The sequence below is a fragment of the Ipomoea nil genome, unplaced genomic scaffold (genome assembly GCF_001879475.1).
Source record: "Ipomoea nil cultivar Tokyo-kokei standard unplaced genomic scaffold, Asagao_1.1 scaffold1619, whole genome shotgun sequence".
NCBI classification, from domain to species: domain Eukaryota; kingdom Viridiplantae; phylum Streptophyta; class Magnoliopsida; order Solanales; family Convolvulaceae; genus Ipomoea; species Ipomoea nil.
Window position 1 is genome coordinate 639,381 of NW_017618047.1, and position 24,819 is coordinate 664,199.

The 24,819-nt window shown below is 34.8% G+C and overlaps 2 protein-coding genes across 5 annotated transcripts; both read right to left on the bottom strand.

Moving 5' to 3' along the window:
• Positions 1-1,641: 1,641 nt before the first annotated feature.
• On the bottom strand, positions 1,642-5,732 carry LOC109191330 (LEC14B protein). Of its 2 annotated transcripts, none has more exons than XM_019341943.1 (10): positions 5,622-5,732; positions 4,691-5,221; positions 4,119-4,238; positions 3,850-3,927; positions 3,557-3,733; positions 3,398-3,475; positions 3,121-3,296; positions 2,408-2,569; positions 2,202-2,262; positions 1,642-2,063 (listed from the first exon to the last, which is right to left on the bottom strand). In XM_019341943.1, the coding sequence occupies exons 2-10, from the start codon at positions 5,120-5,122 to the stop codon at positions 1,881-1,883; spliced, it is 1,467 nt and encodes a 488-aa protein (XP_019197488.1). In that variant the 5' UTR covers positions 5,123-5,221; positions 5,622-5,732; the 3' UTR covers positions 1,642-1,880. The 2 variants fall into 2 exon arrangements, with proteins under 2 accessions (XP_019197488.1, XP_019197489.1); XM_019341944.1 differs by lacking the exon at positions 5,622-5,732 and adding an exon at positions 5,385-5,578.
• On the bottom strand, positions 4,459-16,591 carry LOC109191332 (gibberellin receptor GID1B-like). 3 transcript variants are annotated; one of them, XM_019341946.1, is made up of 4 exons: positions 16,299-16,591; positions 14,830-15,829; positions 11,357-11,361; positions 4,459-4,471 (listed from the first exon to the last, which is right to left on the bottom strand). In XM_019341946.1, exons 1-3 carry the CDS (start codon positions 16,335-16,337, stop codon positions 11,357-11,359), a joined length of 1,044 nt encoding a protein of 347 aa, XP_019197491.1. In that variant the 5' UTR covers positions 16,338-16,591; the 3' UTR covers positions 4,459-4,471. The 3 variants fall into 3 exon arrangements, with proteins under 3 accessions (XP_019197491.1, XP_019197493.1, XP_019197492.1); XM_019341948.1 differs by lacking the exon at positions 16,299-16,591 and adding an exon at positions 16,075-16,284; XM_019341947.1 differs by lacking the exons at positions 4,459-4,471; positions 11,357-11,361 and having other exon boundaries at positions 14,379-15,829.
• Positions 16,592-24,819: the final 8,228 nt, after the last annotated feature.

Consider the following 24,819-nt stretch of genomic DNA (forward strand, 5'->3'; position numbering starts at 1 on the left):
GGACCTTTAGATACAAAAATTATGTGTCACTTATTCAATTACCTCATTTTTCAAGATAAAAATTGATTCTTTAATCTCTATTGTGGGATTGTTGAGAAGCGAGTTGCAATTCATATTGCAGACATACAAAATTAAGGGGCAAAGTGTTAGCCATGTTAGTATGAAAAAATAATAATTTGGTCAGCACTTTGGTACTTAATTGGGTCGGCCTGAAGTGAATGGAGATTAGTCTGCGCAAATTATGTTGTGGACACGAGTCCAAAACGACATCGTTTTTAGGAAAAATGTGGCATTCCAGTTTTTAAAAAAATTGATTTTGTCTCGCCGTTAACGGTGTTATTCGTTTGTGGAGTTATAAATGTACAGTTATGGAATTATGAATGTCAGTTATGGAATTATGAATGTACAGTTATGGAATTATGAACATAGAGTTCTGACATCATGAACTTACAATTATGAACATATAATAATAAAATTATGAACATATGCTTCTATAACAAAGCGGTCTAAAATTTTTTTTAAAAAAATGGTGGAAGATAACGGTGCCACTAACGGCACCGTTACCGTGTCCACAATGAAAGGCAAAACTTTTACACGAAATAATTATTAGTTTTGGTTCGACACGGTTATCTCTAAAATAGAGTGTAAAGTCAGTGCTATCTCATATGTTAATCGGAAGATGATTAGCATAAAAAACAGAGTGTAACAAACTGACAACACTTGTCTTTAGTCTTCACTATTCGAGCCTAGGGATGGCAATGGGTCGGGTGTGGGTCGGGGAGGGCTACATCCATCACCCGACCCACCATATATTTTCTCCACCCACCCCCACCTCCAACCCGCATCAGGTGGACTTTTTTCAGAACCCACCCCCACCCCCACCGGGTGCGGGTGCCCACTACGGGTACCCACCACTTATCATCTTATTATGTTTTTCAAAAAATAATATTTAAATTATTTACACATAATAAAAAAAAAATAAAATCCATTAGTGATACTAAAACATAAATAATGGAAATATTTAAATATAATAACTAAATTGTTAATTTTTAAAAATAAACTTAGTAGTTTTGATATAAAAAATAGTAAAAAGATACACGAGTTATATAAACTATTATAAATAACTACATACTAGTACTTTTTTTACTATTATATATATATATATACACACACACATGGTGGGTCGGGTGGGGTTCTAGACGGGTCTTGTACATAGAACCCGAATCCAACCCGACCCACCGCGGGTTTTCTTTTTTAAGACCCATACCCGACCCACCACCCACCATCACCCAAAAAAACTCGATCCATTCGGGGTGGATTCGGGTGGATATCCACGGGTCGGATTGAAATTGCCATCCCTATTCGAGCCTAAACTAGGTTTGTTGAGTGATTCAGACGTGTGGAGACAACACCTCACGATACGGTACAACGATGTGTACCATTAGAGTTGTTTATTAATAGGATTCTTGCAATTCTGAATCTTTTATCATTACAATTAATAAAATATCCCCTTCACTCTTATAAGCGTAGGCTCTCAACCAAACCACGCAAACTTCTTTTCTTTGTTTTTGTTTCTTTATTTTTGATCTCTCGATCTCATTTTTCTCAACAAAACAAATAAACAATGCAAACCAACTTTAAAGAAGTATGTAAGTTGTTGGTCAAACAAGCACTAAGAAAACCCGAGTGGGTTCGGTTTCAATCTGTGCATATATATGGTGTCTATAATCCCCCATGAATCATCATATTTACAGTCCAAAATATTCACAAATCACTTTATTTCATAAGCTAAAACTTGCGAATTCATATGAACGTTGCAGTTTTCATGAATGCAGCAGTAACAGTACAGCAGAACATGGCTGCTATTGTCATCTTGGGGATCATCTTCTTCGAGGCTGCTCTCGTTCTGCAGGAGTTGGCGCCTCTCCATTCTCTGCAAATTCCCATTTCACGACATCCCCATCCCACGAAGAGCTAACGAGCATTGGATAATGCGGGTGCCAGCTGCAATCTCTTACAGTCGATCTATGGTGCTTCAGTTTCGCCACTTGGGCACCGCTCACCTGGTTGACCAAGAAACGAAGATTGTATATTTCAAAGATTTTTCGATTTCAGAAACTAATCCCGAGGTGGAAAAATATCAATTACAGAAGAGGATCGTGACATTCGTGTGTGCATCTTATAAAGAAAAACGAGCATACCAAGTCATAGACATAAACGCACTTGTCATGAGATCCGGTGTAAATATACTTCTGGCCCGTGCTGCAAAACACCAAACAAGAAAATTTCATGGATTTATTCCAGGGTTTGAGAATCGCAAAAACTCGAGCAAGTTAAAATGAATGGACAAAACGGTAGTGTAGAAAGAGAGAACGGACTTATAACGAGGGCGTTTGCTTGCACTAACCTATATGCCGGGGAGAAGTAACAGCGAATCAGAGTACGCAATACTGCATGGCCCTTATAAGTAGCCACCGATTGATCACCGGGGTGCTTCAGGTATCTCGCCTGAGGAGGGTAGTCCATCCATCTGTAATCCCATTCGTAATTCCTATACCACCCACCCGTGCTGATAAAGAACAACGAAGCGTAGAAATGTTGCTCGTCAGATTCTCAAGAAAGGAATATAATAGAAGTGAACATGTATGAATGTTATGTGTTAAGCATATAATATATAAACATAAATGTGCAGTCCAACTATCAGCTTAGACTTTTAGTTGAGATAGAGCACACGCTTCTGGAGCTGGTCAAAAGTAACCGGCGCTGCATGTGAGGGTGGGTGTTGAGCATATAATATATAAACATACATAAATGTGCAGAGCCCAACTATCAGCTTAAGCTTTTAGTTGAGAATTGAGATGGAGCACATACTTCTAGAGCTGGTCAAAAGTGACCGGCGCCGCACGTGTGGGTGCGTGTTGCGCATATAATATATAAACATACATAAATGTGCAGAGTCCAACTATCAGCTTAAGCTTTTAGTTGAGATGAAGCACATGCTTCAACTATATGCTCCTCCGGGAATGAACATGAAAAAATGTGAATTATATATATGTCAGAGAAAGTCGCAATATGCGTAGATATGATTCGAGTAGCCATGGCGTTGGAGGGTGAACATACCAAGTAGAGTTGGAGGACATTTTGCGGATATCCCAAAGCTTGATTGCTTGATCTTTACCATTTGATATGAGATAGCGGCCATCTCTCCGGCTGTCAACACAAGTAATACCCTCAAGGTGTCCCATAAGCACTCCTTCCGATTTACCTTGGGTTCTAATGCAACGTCGGTCCCAAACCTATTATAGAATGCATCGTAATTCATAAATATCAAACTCGCTTACATTAAAAAACCAAACGTCATTAGAAAAAACTATATATGTATTATCTCAGACATTACCTTACAGAGATTGTCGTCACTCCCAGAATAAATAAGGTTACCACTTTCATCAGCGAAACAAACGGTGTTGACATCGGACTGCATCAGAAATAAACTTCGTTAAGCATGCAAATGACGGGTAATTGGAACGATGAATCTGTCATCACAAACTGACCGTACCCCATGTGCAGAAACCCTAAGGGAAAGTTTATTTGCTTCAAGATCGTAAACATAAATCGCATCATCACTGCTCCCAGCTACAACTTCCCGACCATCAGTGGAGTGCTTTACGGAAAAGATTCCAAAAGAATAGCCGTTATCGTCATCAGAGGAAAAGTCCAAACCTTCATGGATCTCCTGCATTTAAAGTCGCAAAGGATCACTTTTTCAATGTCAAGAAATCACCTTATTACAAAGAGGAACGTGAAGTCCAAATCATATTCCCGATAACAACTATATAAATTGGTTCATACAGTGACGTTTGCAACCGATTCGGTGGTACCAGATCCAACATTTACAACGTGAACAATGGGTGACATCGTAGCATAGACCTGCAAGAATAATTGCCCGACAAAGATGTGAGATTTGTGGCTGCAAAGTTATCATTTAAATATATTGCTTTGTAAGCATGGGTCTCTCGGGATTATAATCTTTCCCGAGCTGTAATTGAAGACAAACATGAATTCAAGCCCAAAAGAGGATATGGATTCATATCTATGCAAATTTAAGTGTACAAACTCACAAGATGCCGGTGATCTGGTGAAAGAGATGTGTCGGTAACTGTCCATCTCAAGCTTTGGGCCTGAATATCCTTCTGGATTTTCCAGCCTTTTTCTACGTTATATATTCGAATGTGGCTTCCCTGTTTCATACAAGTAAAAATACGCCATAGCACGTTAAAATGAGGTGTAAAGAATTAAACTTTGACTTCTTGGGTTAGACCCTGCATCGTGCCCTTACGGGAATGGAACATGTACACAACAACGCGGTTTATAATGGGCATTTACACAACTAGGAACCATGAAATTAGAATATACAGTTAGGGGATTAGTCTGAGTATGGTACAGGCTTAAAGGTGCCTCCTACAGTTAGGGCCTGCACAGAACACCTCGTAGTCTGACCAAAAAATAAGTTAATATACAGTGAAAATTGCAGTTATGCACTATACACGTCAAGGCTAAAATGCACACTTGACGATAAATCATAAGATGGAAAGCAATAACGCTAAGATACAAATACAGTCAACCGAAAAGGTTTAATCAAGTGCTCATTTTCAGCAACGTGGAAATATATAAAGTCAGCAATTAGCAATACCTGAAATGCAGCTATGAATAGAGAGCCATCAGTAGAAAACTGCGATACATAAGCCCTCGTTGGCATCTGGTCTACAACGCAAGGATCATTTACAGGCAGATACCTACTTAAAACATGACAACGATCAGCCGACGAGAAACTTCCTCTCCCCGAGTAATTTGCTTCTCTGCCAACTAGCATCTTGACAATCGAAACGGGAACATCCTTCTTCACACCTAACACCTTGCTCAAGTTTTCATTAGGTTTGGATCTAAGCCTCGTGAGCTGAGCAATTTCATGGTCCAAACAATGTAAATGCCCGTCATGCTGAGCCATCTTCGCAACCTCAGAATTACCATGACTTGAGCCATCGAACAGTCCAGAATCTATTTCCAATCTACTCAGAGCAAACCCCATTTCCTCAACCGAAGTCTCGGGATATACAAAGTACATTTCAAGCAAAGCCCCACACCCAAAATTTATCCACCCAACATACAAAATGCAGCTGAAAACTTCTCATTCATCCCCAATTCAGTTCTCACAACACTAAACCTGCAAAGAACAATGCAAATGCAGGGTATAATAACACTAACCAAAACTCCAGACCTATAATCAGATTGGGGATACCATAAAAATCGTGAAGTGGATTCAAATCAGTTAATTAAAGCATTTCAACAAACACCCAAGACTCAAACATGTCCACACAAGGGCATACCAAAATCGGTTCAACTCCCAAAATTCTGCAGCCATATATACACAACAGTATAGATAATCGGTTCATCAAAAGAATTCATAGCAATTCAAGATCCTTCCAGTTTTTAAGGATTAGTTGTGTCTGATAACAACAAAAATTAAAAAGAAACCCAAAATAGCAGCTTGGCTACAGACCAAGAATTGGAATGCACTTTATAGAAAGAAGAAAAATCAGCAAAAATTAATAAATTTCACTCACCTGATTGTTCGGGCTAAATGGTTGTTGACTTGCGGGGTTCATACACAACACACTCATATTTTCTTTCTTTTTCTTATCATATATCCTCTGCCACCCTTCTCAGGAAAAACCCCAAAAAAATAAATAAATAAATAAAGTAATAAACACTCCAGTCAATAAATGGAGGAGAAATTACGGAATAAGAATAAACGACTGTAGAAGATGAAGATGCACTCCAAGTAAATGTGAAATTATCATTTATTTTTATTAATTTCTCGTAAATTAATCAATCTCGTCACGCTTTATGAGGTAAATCTCAGAAGCGATTTTAATAAAGGAATATAGATTACGATTTGGGTGGGGTGAGTGATTCGTTAAAATTTTGTTTAAAAATAAATATTCATTCTTCCAAAAAAAAATATTTACCATTATACGTTATACTAGTATATTTTAATATCTCGATGCACAAAAATATATATTTAATATTAAATTTTAAGTATACTTAATAATTTGAATAATAATTATGGTATGGTTTAAATATTAAGGGTGTGTTGAAAATTTGGAAACATAATTTTTAAAAATTATTTTTTGGATTTCTAGTGTTTGGAAAGAAAAAAAATTTTAAGTTAATGAAAAATAGATATGTTTTCACGAAAATGACCTTTTTTTTTTTTTTTGAAAAGTCATTTTTCATGCCTTTTTCTACCAACGGATTACGCCTCTCTACCAACCGACCATGCCTCATCTGCTCTCAGCTTATTCTTGCTACACCAGCTGCTTCTTCATCTTCTTGCCATCATCTATCTTCTTACCACCAAGGCAAGTTTCCTCTCTTCTTTTTTTGAGTTATTTTTTTTTCTTCTGGTGGAAGATCTAATAGATCTCTGCCATCTAAAATGAAATCAAACTTATTGTGTATGCATATGCATGACAATAATAATGAGAAAATATAATAGAAGTTATAATGTTGAATATTTTTGTCCAAAATTTTATATAGTAAAACTCTTATATCATAATGTATTAAAAAATAAACATAAATTAGAAATATGATCTGAATTGAGACTTATTATGTTTTTATTTAGATAAGGTAATATAAAGACTGGGCAGATCAAGTGTTGAATGATCATGGGCCATGGCATATATGAAATGGGCTCTTCCATTTCTCTGGAATTTGGATGCATGAATTGCACAGACTTTTCTCTTAAGGTTATTTGGGCCTATGAATATGCAAATCCAGCAAAAGCCCAACTCAAGATGTTGGCATTGTAATTTGTAAGGTTCCAACAATTATGCCATGGATCCGAGTCAAAGTACATCATTTATATATTGAATGTTGAAATGTTCACAATTTATAGGCATAGTTTCTCATTCTAATATATGATTCTAATTAATTGGTCAAAGTTCATGTTAAATTTTATATTGTATTTTTTTAATACAATCTAATATATTCATAGTATATGTTTAACAATAATGTCAATTTTAATTGGGATGAGGTTCGAATCTAAGACTTTCTTTATGAAAATTAATAAGTAAGTTAAGAATAATAAATAGTTAAGGGAATGTTCTGTTACTAAAGTTTACACTTACGGAATGTAAGGGTATTTAAGAAAAATAAATGATATAATAGAAGGTAAAGTAGAAAAAATAAAAATCAAAATAATATGAACCATTCATTTCAATCAATAATTACACTAATATTTTTTAATTTTTGTTATGACACAATCTTATTGGCTCTTATTAAATTTGTAGATGATAATATAAGGGTGTTGCTATTTGCACCCCCCTTTGACTAAAATGAGATAAAAAGTAAATTGAAAATATAAAAAGTTAAAAAGTTATAATAAAAAGTTAAAAAGTATTTTCCACGATCAGTGAACAAAGCGGCTCATGCTTTAGCAAGGGCAGCTCGTTCTCAAACTGGTCCTTCTGTTTGGTTGTTTTCTATTCCGAGTTGTATTAAACATTTGTTTTAATAAAAGCTATATTTTCCCTTCAAAAAAAAAAAAAATACATAGGTGGTGCAAATAGCCTAATAAGTGGTCAAAATGCTATTTGCACCACCTTAATTAAATCACATTTATTATGTTTAAATAATAATTAATTAATTCAAAATTTTTTTTTTTTTAAAAAAAAAGAAAGATTAATGTCACCGGAGAAGGCTACATGGGTCGCCTTCTCACCGGAGAAGGCGACCCCTGGGTTGCCTTCTCACCGGAGAAGGCAATCCAGTTGCCTTCTCACCCGAGAAGGCAATCCAGTTGCCTTCTCACCCGAGAAGGCAATCCAGTTGCCTTCTCCAATGAGAAGGCATGTCCATAGCCTTCTCACTGGAGAAGGCATGGTTTCCTTCGTTGTTTTTTTTTTATTTATTTATTTTTTTTTAAACAATCCATTGAGTTGCCTTCTTCGGTGAGAAGGCAACCCACTGGGCTTCTCCGGTGAGAAGACAGTCCCTGCCTTCTCACCGGAGAAGGTGACGGGATGGAGGAGGTTTGTTTGTTTTTTTTTTTTTTTTTTTTTTTTTTTGTAATTTAAAAAAATGAAAAATAAATAATAATCCTTGACCACATTTAATGCTGACATTTACACCACCTATAAAGCTATTTAACCTACTAAATAGGTGGTACAAATAGCAAAATAGGTGATGTAAATAGAATTTCCCTAATATAATCATGCATGACAATTTTCGATATTGAAAATTTTCCCATCTATATTACTCCGTATGTATTAGTTAGTATAAGAAAATTGTATGGATGAATATAATGGATATAATTAATGATTTATTAAATGAAAATGAAGATGAGTTGTTGAATAACATAGTGTAATCAAAGTTGCGTAGGTTGTGGAAAACCATGTGGTGCAAAGGCAATAAACGACAACATCACACGACCAATTATTGCTTGGTACTATGATGATGATAATGATGATAAGTACCCACTATGGAAAACCCAACTCTCATTGACTACTAATTATATATAATAATAAAAAAAAAAAGATAATCCCATTTTCATCAGCCCATAGATCGTACCTTAGTTTTAATGTGTGCATAACGAATATAATTTAATCCAAACCTTCCATTATCATAAACCATTGTCATTCATGTTTTAGTGAGATTTGAACCCCTACATTATTATCTTCGTCGTGACTTTAAATTAAGCAACGAACCATTATGTTAACCATGGGGGCACCACTTTTTTTTTCTTTTTTTTTTTTGTTAATAATTCATATTTTTTCATTTTGTCAGACTAATTTCTAGGCTCATGAAAAAGTATATGAACAGATACTACAATGTAATAGAGCTAGTAGCATTCAAAAAAAAATTAAAGAAATATAGTTTGATACTTAATTAACACTAAAATGTACAGTATGCACAAAGAATCTAACACTAATAGGGCGTTTGGTTGGAAGGAAGGAATTAGGAGAGGGGGGAGGAGGGAGGGGGAGGGGGGGGGGGGTTGAATTGTAATTCGGTGGGAAAAGATTAATAAGATGTGAATAAAGTAGGAATTCAAATTACATTGTTTGGTAGGGAGGAATAGAATTATTGTGGATGAGAACAGAAAGAGTGGTATAAAGACTAAAATGTCCTTGTGTAATAATAATGCTAATAATAATCAAGGATAAAAAAAGGCATTTTCCTCCATTTTTCCTTTCCTTTTCCCATTAAATTCCAATTCATATGAGGGAGGGTATGAATTACAATTCAACAAAATGAGGAATTGCAATTCCCTCCAACCAAACACTGTAATTCTGATGACCAATAAATTTGGTTGTAATTGAATTGTAACTACATCCAACCAAACAATCCTAAAACTCGGTTATAAACTTCTAATCATATAACTATTTTATGGAGAAAAAAAAATTACTAAAATAACATAAAATAAAAGGTAGTAAATGGGCATGCATGGTTCTACATCAAAGTTGGGTGACAGCTTAGCAAACAGCAAAAGTTGGGTGAGAAGAATACAATTAAGAAGGATTAAAAACAGAAACCCTAGTACGGTTTTTGACGACAATGACTCATGCTCACACCACATAATCCAAACGCCAAACAACCTAATTATATCGTCCTTACCTATAACACGACAAAACTCACTAATCCCACGTTTTTAGTTAATTAATTGCATGACTTGGTCATAACACAGAATTTAATACGTCAATTCTCCACCAACCAAAGTGGGCTTCATCATTATTATTAATATATTATTATCTCGATCTATAACCAAATGCCAAACACAATGCCCCTAAAGTCAATACTCATTTTGTCCACACTCCCTTTGTTTTCTACCATCAAAATGTTACAACACCCAACAAAATATCAAATTTCATATTGATCCCAAAATGTTAAATCCTCATCCCGATCCAACATAGCATTTTGGGATTTAGAAGATGTAAATCATGATATGATCTCAACTGAACACATAGGCTAGACCTATCCCGGCGCGACAGAGCATTTGAGAGGACTCAGCTGAACATAGATGTTAGACCTTTGTTGGTGGAGTCCCCTCACTTTGAGAGGTTGTTCCCACACTGCCGCTGGTGAGACTCGATCCCAAGTCAATGTTTCCAAACTTCACTTCACTCATGTGACCAACTGAGCTGTCCATGCGGGCAAAATATCAAATTTCAATAATACAACATTGCATATCATCTTTTTTTGGCAAAGAAAATCCATATCCACTAATCCACTACTAACAAATCATATTGGATAAAATTTGCTCTTGTGTAATAATCTACAAATCACATTAAGTAAACTCCGCTCATGTGTAATATAATAGCCTACACATTATCCGCACTAAGAAGACCCCATGCAATAAGCCAACTTGACATAGAGTTTGTTGTATGTCAATAATTAAACTTGTGATTTTTAGGTATGAGAAATTGAGAATCATGTTTTACCTACTTAGCTGCTTTTTGAAGACTTTTTTTTCTCATTCTTTTTACCTATGATAGGATGAAAAGGAAAATTGATTCATATCAATCTATAATAATCTCATATATTGAATCGAATATTGAGAGATATCCATATAAGATCCAAGGGTTCTTGTCCAAAACCAAAACAAAACAAAAAAACAGGTCCCAATTCCTTTGTTCTATTCTCTCCCTATTGCCTACCAAGAAAAAGCAAGTACCCAAAACTCCAAACACGCCTCCACTATCCAAAAGCTGACACAGGAATAAATCAAATCAAATCCTTGAAAAGAAAAAAAAAAAAAAAAAAAAAAAAAGACTTGGCGGGTTTCCGGGCGGCCCGGATCCATTTTTAGTGATGGATGGATATATGACTCGGACTCATAACGTCCAATCATATTCTTTTTGCATCAAAAAAGAAAAAAAAAAAATAATAAGTTCTGGTGGATGGGGTTTAGGGTTGACGACCCGACAGAGTCCCAATCGGGTCCACCACCAAAATTGTAACACCCAAAGTCTAGTGTTTCATCACTTTGGCAAGTCTGTCTGACCAAACTGCGGTGTCTCCAATTTAGGAAAATTCAATCCATATTGTGCACACTGTCCAATCTCCCATAGTACAACACACATAACCCTATGAGTACAAGGTAAAAACCTTAAATTCTATCCACACATGTTGTAGCACAAACATTTTTACTGCAATGTAAAATGTAAATTTACTATGACAACATTTAACGTGTTGGGTATAACATACTCTCTAATATAATACTCCGTATAAAATATACGTAGTCTAATTGGCAATTTAATCTTTTAGAGGGCGTTTGGTTCATGTCATCTTAGATTACTTAGGTAATATGAGTATGGTAATGTTATATTACTTTGTTTGATTCAAGTTATGAGATTACCAGATAATGTTATATTACCTGAAAACTGATGTGTCGGTAATGTTTCAAGGTAATGTGATTAACCCCATTTTTTTTTAGGTAATCTTAGATTATCTTGAATTATTCCAATTTTTCCTTTGTTAACAAATAATAATAACAATAATAATAATAATAATAATAATAATAATAATAATGAAATTAATATATGTTTATATAATTAAATATACATATGTGTATATTTATATATTTAATTTTTTTTAATATTTAAGCTTTGATATACATTGATAGATATAAATAAATATACACACATAATATATATATATATATATATATATATATATATATATATATATATATATATATATATATATATATATATATATATATATATATATATATAGACTCAGGTTCCCGTGCGGGTGAATGCTCCCCGTGCGATTGTGCGGTTATTAATGTGCGTGAGATTTGTACTCAATGTGCATGAGTGTTGTATCCAATGTGCCTGAGATTTGTACTTAATGTGCGTGAATGTGTAAAATGCAGCATAAAAGTGGAGACCTACAGGATAGTTTCTTCGCTAGCTTTGTTCTCGCATGGGTTATCACAAATGGTGCTGGTATTGCTTCTTACCCAATGATGATGACATCTGGTGAAGCCGTCAAGTACAAGAGCTCTCTTGATGCTTTTGCTCAGATTCTTAAGAATGAAGGTGTGAAAAGGGTGCTGGTGCAAACATTTTATCATGACTATATGGGTGCTTCTCTTTTCAGTAGCATAGCTCATATTCTTAAGAATGAAGGTGCGAAAAGGGTGCTGGTGCAAACATTTTATCATGACTATATGGGTGCTTCTCTTTTCAGTAGCATAGTTATATGGTGATTTTCTGTTCTGCTTCTTTCTGAGTTCGTAATTCTGAACTACTCACGCACATTAAGCACAAATCTCACGCATATTAAGCACAACACTCAGGCACATTAAGTACAAAACTCACGCATATTAACATCACGCACATTAAGAACAACACTCACGTACATTAAGTATAAACTTCACGCACATTAATTCACCGCACAACCGCACGAGAAGCAACAAATGCACCTGATCCCTTCCCATATATATATATATATATATATATATATATATATATATATATATATATATATATATATATATTATTGAGTGCATTATTGTAAATTGATCCATATAACTTAAAATATAACCCTGAATCAAACAAGGTAATATTATATTACACCATTCAAACCAAACACACAAGGTCAAATCTTACATTCCCAAAATCTCACATTACCTTCCAGGAGGTAATCCTATTACCTGGGGTAATCCAAGATTCCGTGAACCAAACGCCCCCTTAGTTGAAACTATAACATTTTTTATATGTAATTAATGACATTATTAAGTGGTGTAAGTTTAATAGGTCATTTATGTCTGTTATGTTGTGGTTTGAAACGGATGTAAGGTTTCCGTTACAAATTAAAGCCTATACTGATGGCATATAAGGCTATATAAGTACAGGTCCTACCACGGTTCCGGAATACGTGAAATACACCATCTATATTGTTCGGAGATCAAGTTGGAGGCATTGTTACTCGGTAGAAATTACTACTACCATTTATACATCAACACATTTTTTTTTTCAATACAAGGGAAGGGTGGAATCTCGGGAAACAAAATGATCAGTCACCGCGGACATAGGGAACACCTAAACTATCCTTGCGGATGCAATCCGCGAGCATGGCGTTAGGGCAAAAATACAACACAACCAACTCGTGGTTAAGGGCAAAATTCTTCGCAAGCGAATCCGCAATTTGATTATGTTCCCTCAAAATGTGGATGAACTTCATGTTCCAATTAGACATCAACACATTAATACTAGTACTAGCTATATATAGTAGATATACCATGCTATTCACAAAGAAATACAATGGAGGTATCAACTATGGCTAGAGTTTTGCTTGATCCTTTCGCTTCCACTATGAGGTTAGATTATTACAAGTATTATATTTGATTGTATATTTAGTCTAACAGAAATAACAAGTGTTACTCAGAGCAATGAACACTTTTAAAGTGTTGTGTTATTTTGTCATGTGGATGATGTTTTCTATACAATATGTATGACAAGCATGACACGTGCTTCTTTGTCACCGGTGTTGGGTTTTCTATACTACATGTATGACAAGCATCACATTGTTTCTTAGTTGAGACAATTAGTGTTACTGAAAGAGCAATGAACCCTTTTAAGGTGTTGTGTTTTTTTGTCACTAGTATTGCGTTTTCTACACAACATGTATGACAAGCACACCATTCTTCTTTGTCACCAGTGTTGCGTCTTCTACACTAAATGTATGACAAGTATGACATTGCTTTCTTAGTTGAGAACTTGACACAACTAGTTTTATTAAAAGAGCAATGAACTCTTTTTAAGGTGTTATGTTTTTTTGTCATCGGGATTGTGTTTTTTACACGACATGTATAACAAGCACAACATTCTTCTTTATCATCGGTGTTGCGTCTTCTACACTTCATGTATGACAAGTATGCAATGCTTCTTAATTGAGTCAGCTAGTGTTACTGAAAGAGAAAGATCGATGAACCATTTTAAGGTATTATGTTTTTTTGTCACCGAAATCGTGTTTCCTACACAACATGTATGACAAGCACAATATTACTTGTTTGTCACCGGTATTGTGTTTTCTACACTACATGTATGACAAGCATGACATATATTGCTTTTAAGTTGAGACACTACTGAAAGAGCGATGAACCCTTTTAGGGCGTTGTGCTTTTTGTCACTGATGTTGCATTTTCTACCCTACATGTATGACAAGCACAATATTTCTTCAAACTTCGCTAGATCGCAGCTAGTATGGAGTTGTAGTTCTTTGCCAAGCATAAGGTAGAGAGGAGATCAGTTAGTTTTCGATTTTCGTATATAGAGAACCAAAGCTAGAGACAAATTAAATGAAATCTATAAGCAAAATAGACTATATATTTCTAATACACAAGTATACACATTACATATATATATATATATGATCTTCAGTTCTTCACAACATCATGGATTTTCCCAAAATCCATATTCTAAAATTAGATTTCTGGCATCAAACCAGATAATGCTGGATGGCACCAAGCAGAGAAACCACTTACATGGTAGTACTACTACTACTACTACTTCCTCCTTAATTTCACCAGCAAATCTCAAAACTGGATAATGCTTCTGCCAAAATACCAAAAAACAAAAATAGCCTAAAACTCAGAGGTACATACCAAAGTGAAGTTGATGAAGTTTGCAGCCAAAAGAAGATCCAAACATGATCCTCGGATAACCGGCAGACACACCAGAAGTCCAGAACATATATATATATATATATATATTAGCAGGAGATGTATATATAGCGGGGTTAAGTGAGGTATGAAGAGTTAGAGATGGTGGATGAAGTTGGTTATCTCGTCCATTAGGCAGATGAAATGGTTGTTATTAGGCAGGAAATAGAACCCGATTGTCGCCTGTTCGAGGAACAGGAGTTTAACCTCCTGCCCAGATTCTTGAAGGCCTTGAACATAAGCTAATTGCCAGTCCTGGGATAGATCGAACCCCGCCACGACGACGAGGCTTTTGGGGAAGTTTAGTCCGTTTAAGGTTGTTCCTCTTGGGCCAAATATGTTACATGCTGGGTGGTCTCTATCTTCCCCTTCTGGCAAATAGGCTCTCCAGTACCAATCCCTGTCTTGGACTGTGACAAAGTATTTGCCGTCCAGTTTTGTTTCTGATTCGGTCCTCTTCTGCCCACCAAACATGGGATGAAGCAGGATGTTTCCTAGGACCTCAACATCATCGGACTCCGCTGCCCGGACTGCCACGTGGTGGGCTATGTTCCCGCCGGAGCTGTCTCCGGCCAAGAAAACATGGACTTTGGAATTCCCATCTTCGCCGCTCCTCAGCCACGGCCGGGAATGCACCCATTTCAGGGCGGCCCACCCGTCGTCATACGCGCAGGGGTACCTATGCTCCGGGGAGCGGCGGTAGTTCACGGAAACCACCACCGCGCCGCAAATCTTGACGAGGCGGCGGCAGAACGTGTCGTAGATGGCGCTGTTGGCGGAGGAGTGAGTGAAGCTCCCGCCGTGGAAGAAGATGATGACGGGGATAACCTCCGTGGTGCTCAGAGGCTTCTCCAGCTCCACTTTCCCCCAATCCGACTCCTTCTCCGGCGCCGGCCGGTAAACTCGGTTGAGCAGGCTCGTGGCCCGATCCACAACGTCGAAAGAGTAAACCCCGTCGACCGGAATCGTGTTCGCCGCCACTTTCCGTTCCAGAAACTCCGCCAAATCCCGGTTGAACGTGCCGTCCGGGCGGCGGAGCATGTTGTAAGCGAGCTTGAAATTGGAGATGAGAATCCATGTATTGAGCGGAACCACCTTCTGCAAAAGGACAGGAAATGAAATTAAAATTAAACAGTTTGTATTTCATCATCCAGAAAGGAAACATCATATCTGGAATGTTTATGCGTATCCAGAAAGAGAAAGAAAATGGAAAAGTGAACCACAAACTAACACCACCCAAGCCCCCAACAAGAAGGCAAAAAAAGGTGACACTTTGATTCCAGAAAGGCCGTTATTATATCATCAATAAGCAAAAAAAGCCAAATAGCCACAAGAAAACGTACTGGGCATACATGGTTAAAGCCCAAATCTTGAAATCGAATGTAAAGACTCAATCTTTTTGCCCAGATCAAGGTTTGGGTCCTCCAAAACAGAACTTTCTCGAAACAGTACGGTCAAACAAACTCCCAAACACAAATCAATCATTAAACGATCACACAACTCTTCCAATTACTACCACAAACCAACAATACTACACTACTAAACACCAAATATTTCTTAATTTCACCTTTGATTCACTGGCGTTGATTTCGTCGCTGCCGGCCATGGCGTTTTCCGGTATGCAAAGAACCAAGCTTTGTAGCTAGCTTAAGATGGGAGCACTGATCTCCGGAAAGATCAGCGTTTCGCACCGCTCATAACGCTTCGGAGATCGCAAAACAGGGAAGAAATCCCGTTTCCTCTTCTATGGGAGGGTTAGGAATCAAGCAGAAGAGACACTTCTGAAACCAACAAATTAAATTGCAGCCCTGCAGAGAGTCCCCAGACAACACCACAGTTTCGAGTGAGACAGAGAGAGAGAGAGAGAGAGAGAGAGAGAGAGAGAGAGAGAGAGAGCTTATAGAGATGAGGAGAAGAAGAAACCTGGGAGAGGTAGTGAGAGAGAGAGAGGACGAAGAAGAAGGAGAAGATATAAAGGCAGAAGAAAACAGAGTTAGAGAGAATAGTCTGGAGAGAGAGAGAGAGAGAGAGAGAGACGCAAAAGGGACGACGGTGAAGGACGGGGAGACGACAGAAACGACAAACGGAGACGGTCGAAATAAACTGTTCCCATGGGTCCCACTCATTGTAATATACTAAATCCAAATTGGTCTTATCTTTTTGTTTTGTTTTGTTTTTATTTTCTTTTACCTTTTTTTTTTCAACGTTATTTATTTCCTTCTCAAATTTATCAAATGTTTAAATTTATTATTATTATTATTATTGAATAATTTAATTGAGCTAAGAGCTGTTACAAAGCTAATGCCAGAAGAGCTTAGCAAAGATTCACGCATAGGAACTGTACATAACCACTCCGTTTTGTTCCCACGCACATCGTTTTGTTTCGTATTTAGAGCTTGATTGGTCGGACTAAATAACATATAATATAAAATTATTTATAAAATAGATATGATAAATTATTTTTTTGTTTTGTTTTGTTAGTATACGTTTAAATCATGAAAACACGAAAGGGTTAATTTTAGAATTTAAAAATTCTGTTTTTTTTTTCCCTCACTCAACCCCCAACAAAACGTTATATGAGTCGCAACAATTTACGATTTAATGCCTTGGTCTTATGATTTTATAGTAATGTTTACATTATCTTGCCCATAAAAGGCGAAATCTCTTGCTCTGATCTTTATATTTTTGTTTGATAGAATTTGTAGAGGTGATAAATCAATGTGATTAAGTGATTGATAATGTGGGATGACTCACTACATTTGGTGTAACTCCTACACTGCGACAATCAATGCTCGATCATGTCTCATTGCTCACAATTTGCCACATAGGAATCAACTAAGCTACCCGTGCGGACATTTTTATAGTATCTTATGGTTTAATTATAAAGAATTAATTAAGAAATATGATCTAAATATCAATTTTAATCTCTCGATCATGGTATTGGTTTAGTGACTTAGTTATTCATTCCTAGTGTATACTTAGTCCCTCAATTTTTTTTTTTAAAGTGGACGATTTAATTTGTTCCTTAGAGGGACCAAATATGCCACTTAGCTAGCAATTAAGATGCCAAATTCACTACTTCGTTAAGAGTTGAGTGACTAATAGCATGCATAAGGACTAGATTAACGCTAGGGGCAACCCCAATCAAGTTAATCAGTTAATTATGTGTCAATTAGTTATGAATAACATTGGCTAGTGTACTTCCTTATAATTTTTTAATTTGATAGCTAGGGTCACAACCAATCTTCACCCCATCGTGCACCTTTGGATCGGATAGCAGTTGTAATTTTTCTCCTAAATCAAAGCACTAAATTTACGCAATGAGTATCCACCGTTTAGGCAGGTTTTCCTTTACGTGGTTCTTTATCGACTAGTATTACAATGCAAGCTTCACCCAAAGTGCACTCTCATATAGTACGTAACTGTAAACTTTTTCATAAATTAATTTAAATGACAAGATTTTTACCACAGCGATACAGACTTAGGTGTAATTTTTCTAAAAACAACTATCCACTAAAAGTGGAGGAAATATCACATGCATGATATAATTTACAACACATGCATTATAACGAAAAGAAGGGTTAAGAGGTGATACAAGAAATATTATTTGAGGTAAATTTCGTGGGAATTAAGGATAGGAACAAAATTAGTAGGAGATTTAAAGGATGATGTTGGAAGCAAAGTAAATGATATTGTCGGAAAGAGAGAAAAGGGAAGATGAGGGTGGCGACAAAGAGTCTAAGGAGGTGAGGGGTCTGAAAACACGTACAATTGCCAAACTTCCATTTGCTCAATCAAATTAAAACCCATCCTTATCAAACCCCTAACCATGCCACTACGAACACGACACTTACTTGTCGTTTTGCGCCGAGCGTGTGCCAACCTAGGCCTGTTGTTTTCCCCTTCAAAACTCTCCCATCTACCTATTCAACATATATAAGTTTAAACCCTAAACTTGAGTTCTTCGCACCCCCTATTTTGAAAATAGTAAAATAAAATAAATCGTTAAATATACCTCAATAACACATGATTTGAGTGTTTTGTTTTGTTTTTTTTTCCAGGCTAGAATCCTCGCCTATTGAGGATTCGAACCCGAGCAATTCATATGAACTGCACCCACATAGAGATGGAAATAGGCCGAGGCATGGGTCTGGTCCTGAGCTTACAATTGGCATGACTTGATCTGACCTGAAGTCTTTATTATAAGCATGTCTAATATGTTAGGTCATTAAAAAGGTTTCAAAGTAAGTCCTGCTTTGAACCTATTTAAAGCCTGTATATTAAGTCATTTTAAAAATTTTAATAAGTATTTCTAAATAATTTAAGAAATATACCTAATACAAAATTAATATATAACTGCATAAGCATATCACCACAATGCAAACATAATAGCATTAAAACATAAAATAAAACAAGTCACGACTTCAGCATGTTCGTCAAATTGTTTAGTACTTTAGAAATAAATTCAATTGTATTATTACTTTTTATCCTATATAATCTCATAAATAGTTAACAATCAACTTACATAATTAAGTCGTGACACTTCATTAAATATTATAACAGTAAGAAAAATTAATAAACAATTAAACAAATAAGAACACGTATAACAGAATTAACAACAATGTTTATAGTTGAATCAGAATTTAGAATGAGATTTTGGAGGTGGAGGGTTAGGGTTTGGTAATTATATATACTTGCGGTTATATTGCAAATATAAAAATATATTAGGTATAAAATAGAGTATAACTTTATATATATATATATATATATATATATATATATATATATATATATATATATATATATATATATATATATATATATATATATATATAGACACACACACACACACACGTACGTATATAAATAGGTCAAGCATGTAGGTCTGAAGGCCGGGGCGGTATATATAAGTCTGGCATGTTTAGTTTAATAGGCTTTGAAATGGTCACAAGTCTAGCTTTTTTACTAAACAAGTCAAATCTAAATAAGCTTTAATTAGGCTACGTCATAAGCTCCTACAAAGGGGATTGGCCTATTCCCCCCTTTAATCCATATTCAGACTTTCGACCACTAAGCTATGCTCCGGAGTCGAGAGATAATTAGGCCCAAAGGAAGGGGTTGTGCAGGGTGTGTGGGATCGAATGGCATGGCCCTAGCGGGTAAATTATTATTTGAACCATGAATGCAATATACATTTTTAATATACTAAAAGTATGTATATTATTTGTGTACTAAATGTACATTATTTGATAATATATAGAAAATCATGTAATTTTTTAAATAATATACTTTATGTATACAAATAATATATTTTTAATATATTAAAAATGTACTTTTTATTTATAGTTCACACAAATGTGTACACCATGGTCCATGGAATAATGATTGGCGCTAGCGTGCAGTATTTGTGCAATTTCCATGAACTGGATTTTTTAGCGGGGAATTAACCGCATTAGAAAGTAGAAACCTATAAAAATTAAAGTAGTTTGAGTCATTGAAGATGGACATTCAGTTCTTACTAATTGTATTAGAGTGTCTATTGTGTTTGTTGTGAAGTTGTAGACTACCCTGACTACCTTCACTTCTATGACAATCATGATTGTCTTTTAAAATAAAATAACTTTTTTTTTTAAACACTTACAATTTTTTACAAAGTAATCTGTTCTATAAAATAACTCTTTTTACTTAGTGATAAAAAAAATATTATTTGAACTCGATCAATTGTATTTTTACCGCATTACCATCTCTATATATGACCATTTAACACCATCTATTTATTCAATGGTTAAGAGCCATCGCTCCTTTAATCTACTCCAATAATATTACCATGCCTATTTTTATTTTAATTTTTAACAGTACAAATGATCATGAATTATCAATAAATAATTTATAAATAGTTAAATACATATAACATAATTTTTTAAATTAAAGGCAAAACAGCTATTTACACAAGAACCCTTTGGGGCTATTGGGTTTCATGTGAACACACACAAAAGGCGTGCCAAACACCTCAAGAAAATGAAAACCCATAGCTTGAACAAGTCCAAGAAACGACAAGAACACACATCCTTATCACCACTATTCTTAATTATTATTAAAAAAAAAAAAAAAAAAACATGTTATTAGCTTTGACAAAAAGCTATGTAGTTACAACCAAAACAGATAAAGAAGAGATAGAAAGAGAGAGGAGGGGCAATCAATTTGGTCATATTTCTAGCTTATTAGTAGTTATAAAATTTTAAGTTTAATTCTCAGTGGGAGAAATCAATTAGTCTATTTGGTTTGATCCAGTCAGTTATGGATAAACTAGACTGTTTTACTTACTTGTAGTTTTTTGCTGATTAGAGTTATAAGGCCGAGTTTACTCAATACACATTCTCGAACAGTGGTTGTAAATTTGTTTCGTGGTCAAAAAAAAAAAAAAAGAGAGAGAGAAAGAGGGAGTTAAGAGGAAGTAGCACGCCAACGTTAAGAGTGGTAGCACATTTGGACAAATTGATTGTGGTGGCATATGAAGGTGATGGGCTAAGCATGTGGCACACACTCAACAACGTATTCTATTTATTGTCCCCTCCTTACTTCCACAACTTTAATTACTTTGAATCATTCTTAATTATGTGCGTTTAGAAAACCCTAAATTTTTAAACATTTTTTAATGTATACTATAATGTTTTCGAACAAGGGTTGATTCACAACCAACCCTTTGTAATCATATTTCTCTCTCTCTCTATAATTTTAATTTGTATATATATATATTTGCAAGTCTTACTTTATACTACACCTCTACACTTATATGTGTTATTGGTTTTCTTTTTAAAATATATATTATTAATTCAAGGTTATTTTATGGATATTATTGGTTTTATTTGTATTGGTTTGCGTTGAACTAAAGCAGATTCTTTTAATGGTGACTATATATTATTGAAATGTGTTCCTTTTAATCTTAATAAATCAAAACTGGAACTTACCCACTTCTGTCACCAACGTTGTTGTTGCAATACACGGTGTCTTCAACATGACAATAAGCTAAGAGGGGGTGTTTTCTGACCGGAGAAATAACGATATGCATAAATAAATAAAAAACTAAAATATTAAAGTAAAATTATTCTTTAAAAAAACACACACACACTTTGAAGCCATGCATTACAATTTACAATGCGAAAAAAAATAATTCAATTTATCTCATTTTATGTCCGATTCTAAGACTTGACTGGAATTATTTTTAAATTAATTTTTTAACATATTAACCTTTGTATTAATATAAAAAATTTATATATTTGAAAATTACAATAAAAGTACTATTAAACACAAAAAAATTAAAATACATACTAAAAAAAATAAACAAAGAAGAAAAAATTTATTTGACCGATAAATAGTAAATATGACAGATAAAATACGACAGAGGGTGTGCTAGTTATTAAGAATTAAAAGTGAAAATATCAAGGGAAAATGACAATTTCTCCCCCTAAGTTATATGCTTATAGCATTTTTTTTTTTCCCAGTGAGAGTTATTTATATATTCACATTTACCCCCTAAGTTATGTTAAAAGTGGCGGTTTCACCTCCCCCCTCCCCCTATGTTAGATGGACATTTTTACCCTTAAAATAAGTATTTCATTTATTTTTCTTGTCCAACAAATTATTGCTTGTTTGTATGGATGATCACAGTTCGGTTCGAACGTAATTGTACACTGTAGCAACCGAACCAAAACAGTAGGGACAATTCTAGTTATGATTCAGAACCAAAAAAAACAAAAACAAAAAAACTAAAATAATTATTGAATTCAGACTATTTTTAAAATAAGAAATAGAATTTAAAAAAATAAATAAATAAATTTTGAACTGGTGGTTCAAACCGAAGCTGGAACCTTCCTATAAGGTTCCCGTTCCGATTTATCATTTCCAAGAATCGTGAACTGGAACCAAACTGACAGTTCAAACCAAAACTGTAATCTTCCTAAATGGTTCCCGTTACGATTTATCATTTCCCAGAACTATGAACCGGAACCAAACTGCAGTTATATCTACTTATATGTGAAATTAGAATAAATGTGAAAATGATCAAACACTATTGGTAAATGATAAACCGGTTCGGTTTTGTTCCAGTTTTGACTTTGAATCGCCAATTTAAATTTTATATATTTTAAATTCTATTTCTTATTTTTAAAATAGTCTAAATTCAACAACAATTATTTTATTTTATTTTATTTCGGGTTTAAATCGTAACCAAATCCGTCAGTACTATTTCAATTCGATTGTTACAGTGTCCGGTTATGTTCAAATCGAACCATACTCATCCCTACATATAAGCAATAATTTATTGGAGAAAAAAATGAATAAAATACTTATTTGTAAGGTTAAAAGTGTCCATCTTCTAACATAAAAGGGAGAAACATTGTCACTTTTATCATAATGAAGGGGAAAAATGTAAATATATGAATAACCCAGAAAAAAAAATTGTTATAAGCAATTAACTTAAAAGTAAAAAAGTGTCATTTCTCCAAATATCAATTTGACACACATTTAGGGAGGACAGAAAAGGGTGGATGATTTCTTAGCAAATTCTTCTAAGTTTTATTAATATATTATTATGCATATATGTTCGAGGACTGTGTGTGTGGACAAAAATAGACTTGGAAAGTGTCTTCCTAGAATATGTGCACTATACCTTTAACTTGGTGGGAATGGTTAGAACTTAGAAGTGAATGAAAAAAGTGATAAACTTTAAGTAAAATCGTGTATTAACACGACAAATATATACAAATGGAAATACGAATATATTCAAGCAAGGATTAATAATGGGAAAATTAAGGTTGTTTTGTTTATATTTATGTTGTGCTAATGGTGGGAATGAATATATGTTACTGTGATTTTAAAAGGTGGAAAAGAGAGATTAGGCCTACAAGAAGGTTTGGACGTATATGCGTTTGGCCAACAACGTTTGTCTTGTAGTGCCGGTTGGGTGAAGTCCCACCAAGTGGAAAAAAAGAAGTTCCATTCTTTTGGACCCTTTTTTTATTTTTCCCCCACACCAATCCTCCTCTCTTTCTTACTACTTTCTCTCCCACTATTTGTCATTTTGTCCTTAGTCAATTTTATTAAAGTTGCCCCCCACCCCTCCCCCATTTTTCTTGCACATTTTCTTTGACCCTTTTGGGGGAGAGAGAAGAATATTAAGCACCTCATTTTGCTTAAGTTTTTTTTACTAATTATATATATGCTAATAACCTTGTAGTCTAATAATGAATAGATACTGTATTACGGGTCTTTGATCAACCCCGATATACGCTCAGCAAATTTTGGTATTTTGCCGATAACGAAAAATCCCTGGGCAGAATATCGTGACTCAATGATTCAATAGACAAGACAATTGTCGATTGCACAAGAGCCCAAGAAATCTGTTCACTTTGGACATAATCTCTACTGCCGCCACCGAAGTTCAAAGCTTGATCTTTTCTTTCAAATACTACTCACTGAACCATTGAGCTAAGCTCATGCGAGCAATTTAAATCCATACTTAATCCAACAATAGGATATACATGGGATTTGGAGATATGTGTTTAATTTCTTGGACCCTGCAATATTTTAACAAGATTTCTTGCGTGTATAGATTGGATGAATATAGTACGATTCATGTTGCTAGAGACAAAGTTTTGGGTTATCCTCTTTGAAATTTCGTAGGTTTATTTTTTTTGTCAAATTGGTTACCATTATTTTGTTTTTTTCTTGGCTTGGCGTCATGACAAATTTCACAAATATCAAGACGAACGACAAAACAAATTTTTTTTTTTTGACAAAAATGGAGAAAAACCCTACCAAGTCATACTACGTAACTCGTAAAGACTAGGATATAAATTGCCTTCAATGTTTTTGACATGACCCATGCTATATCACTATATATGTTCATATCCCAACCACTGATATTCAGCCATTTTTAAGTAATATTTTCTATCCAAATCTTAAGAAAAGTTTAGCGTGTTAGTAAGTATTGATGTTGGTAGTATTGGATATAGTTTTATATATATATATATATCACAAGTTATGTTCAACGTTGGATTCTCGTAAAGTTGTCTATATATAGACCTAAC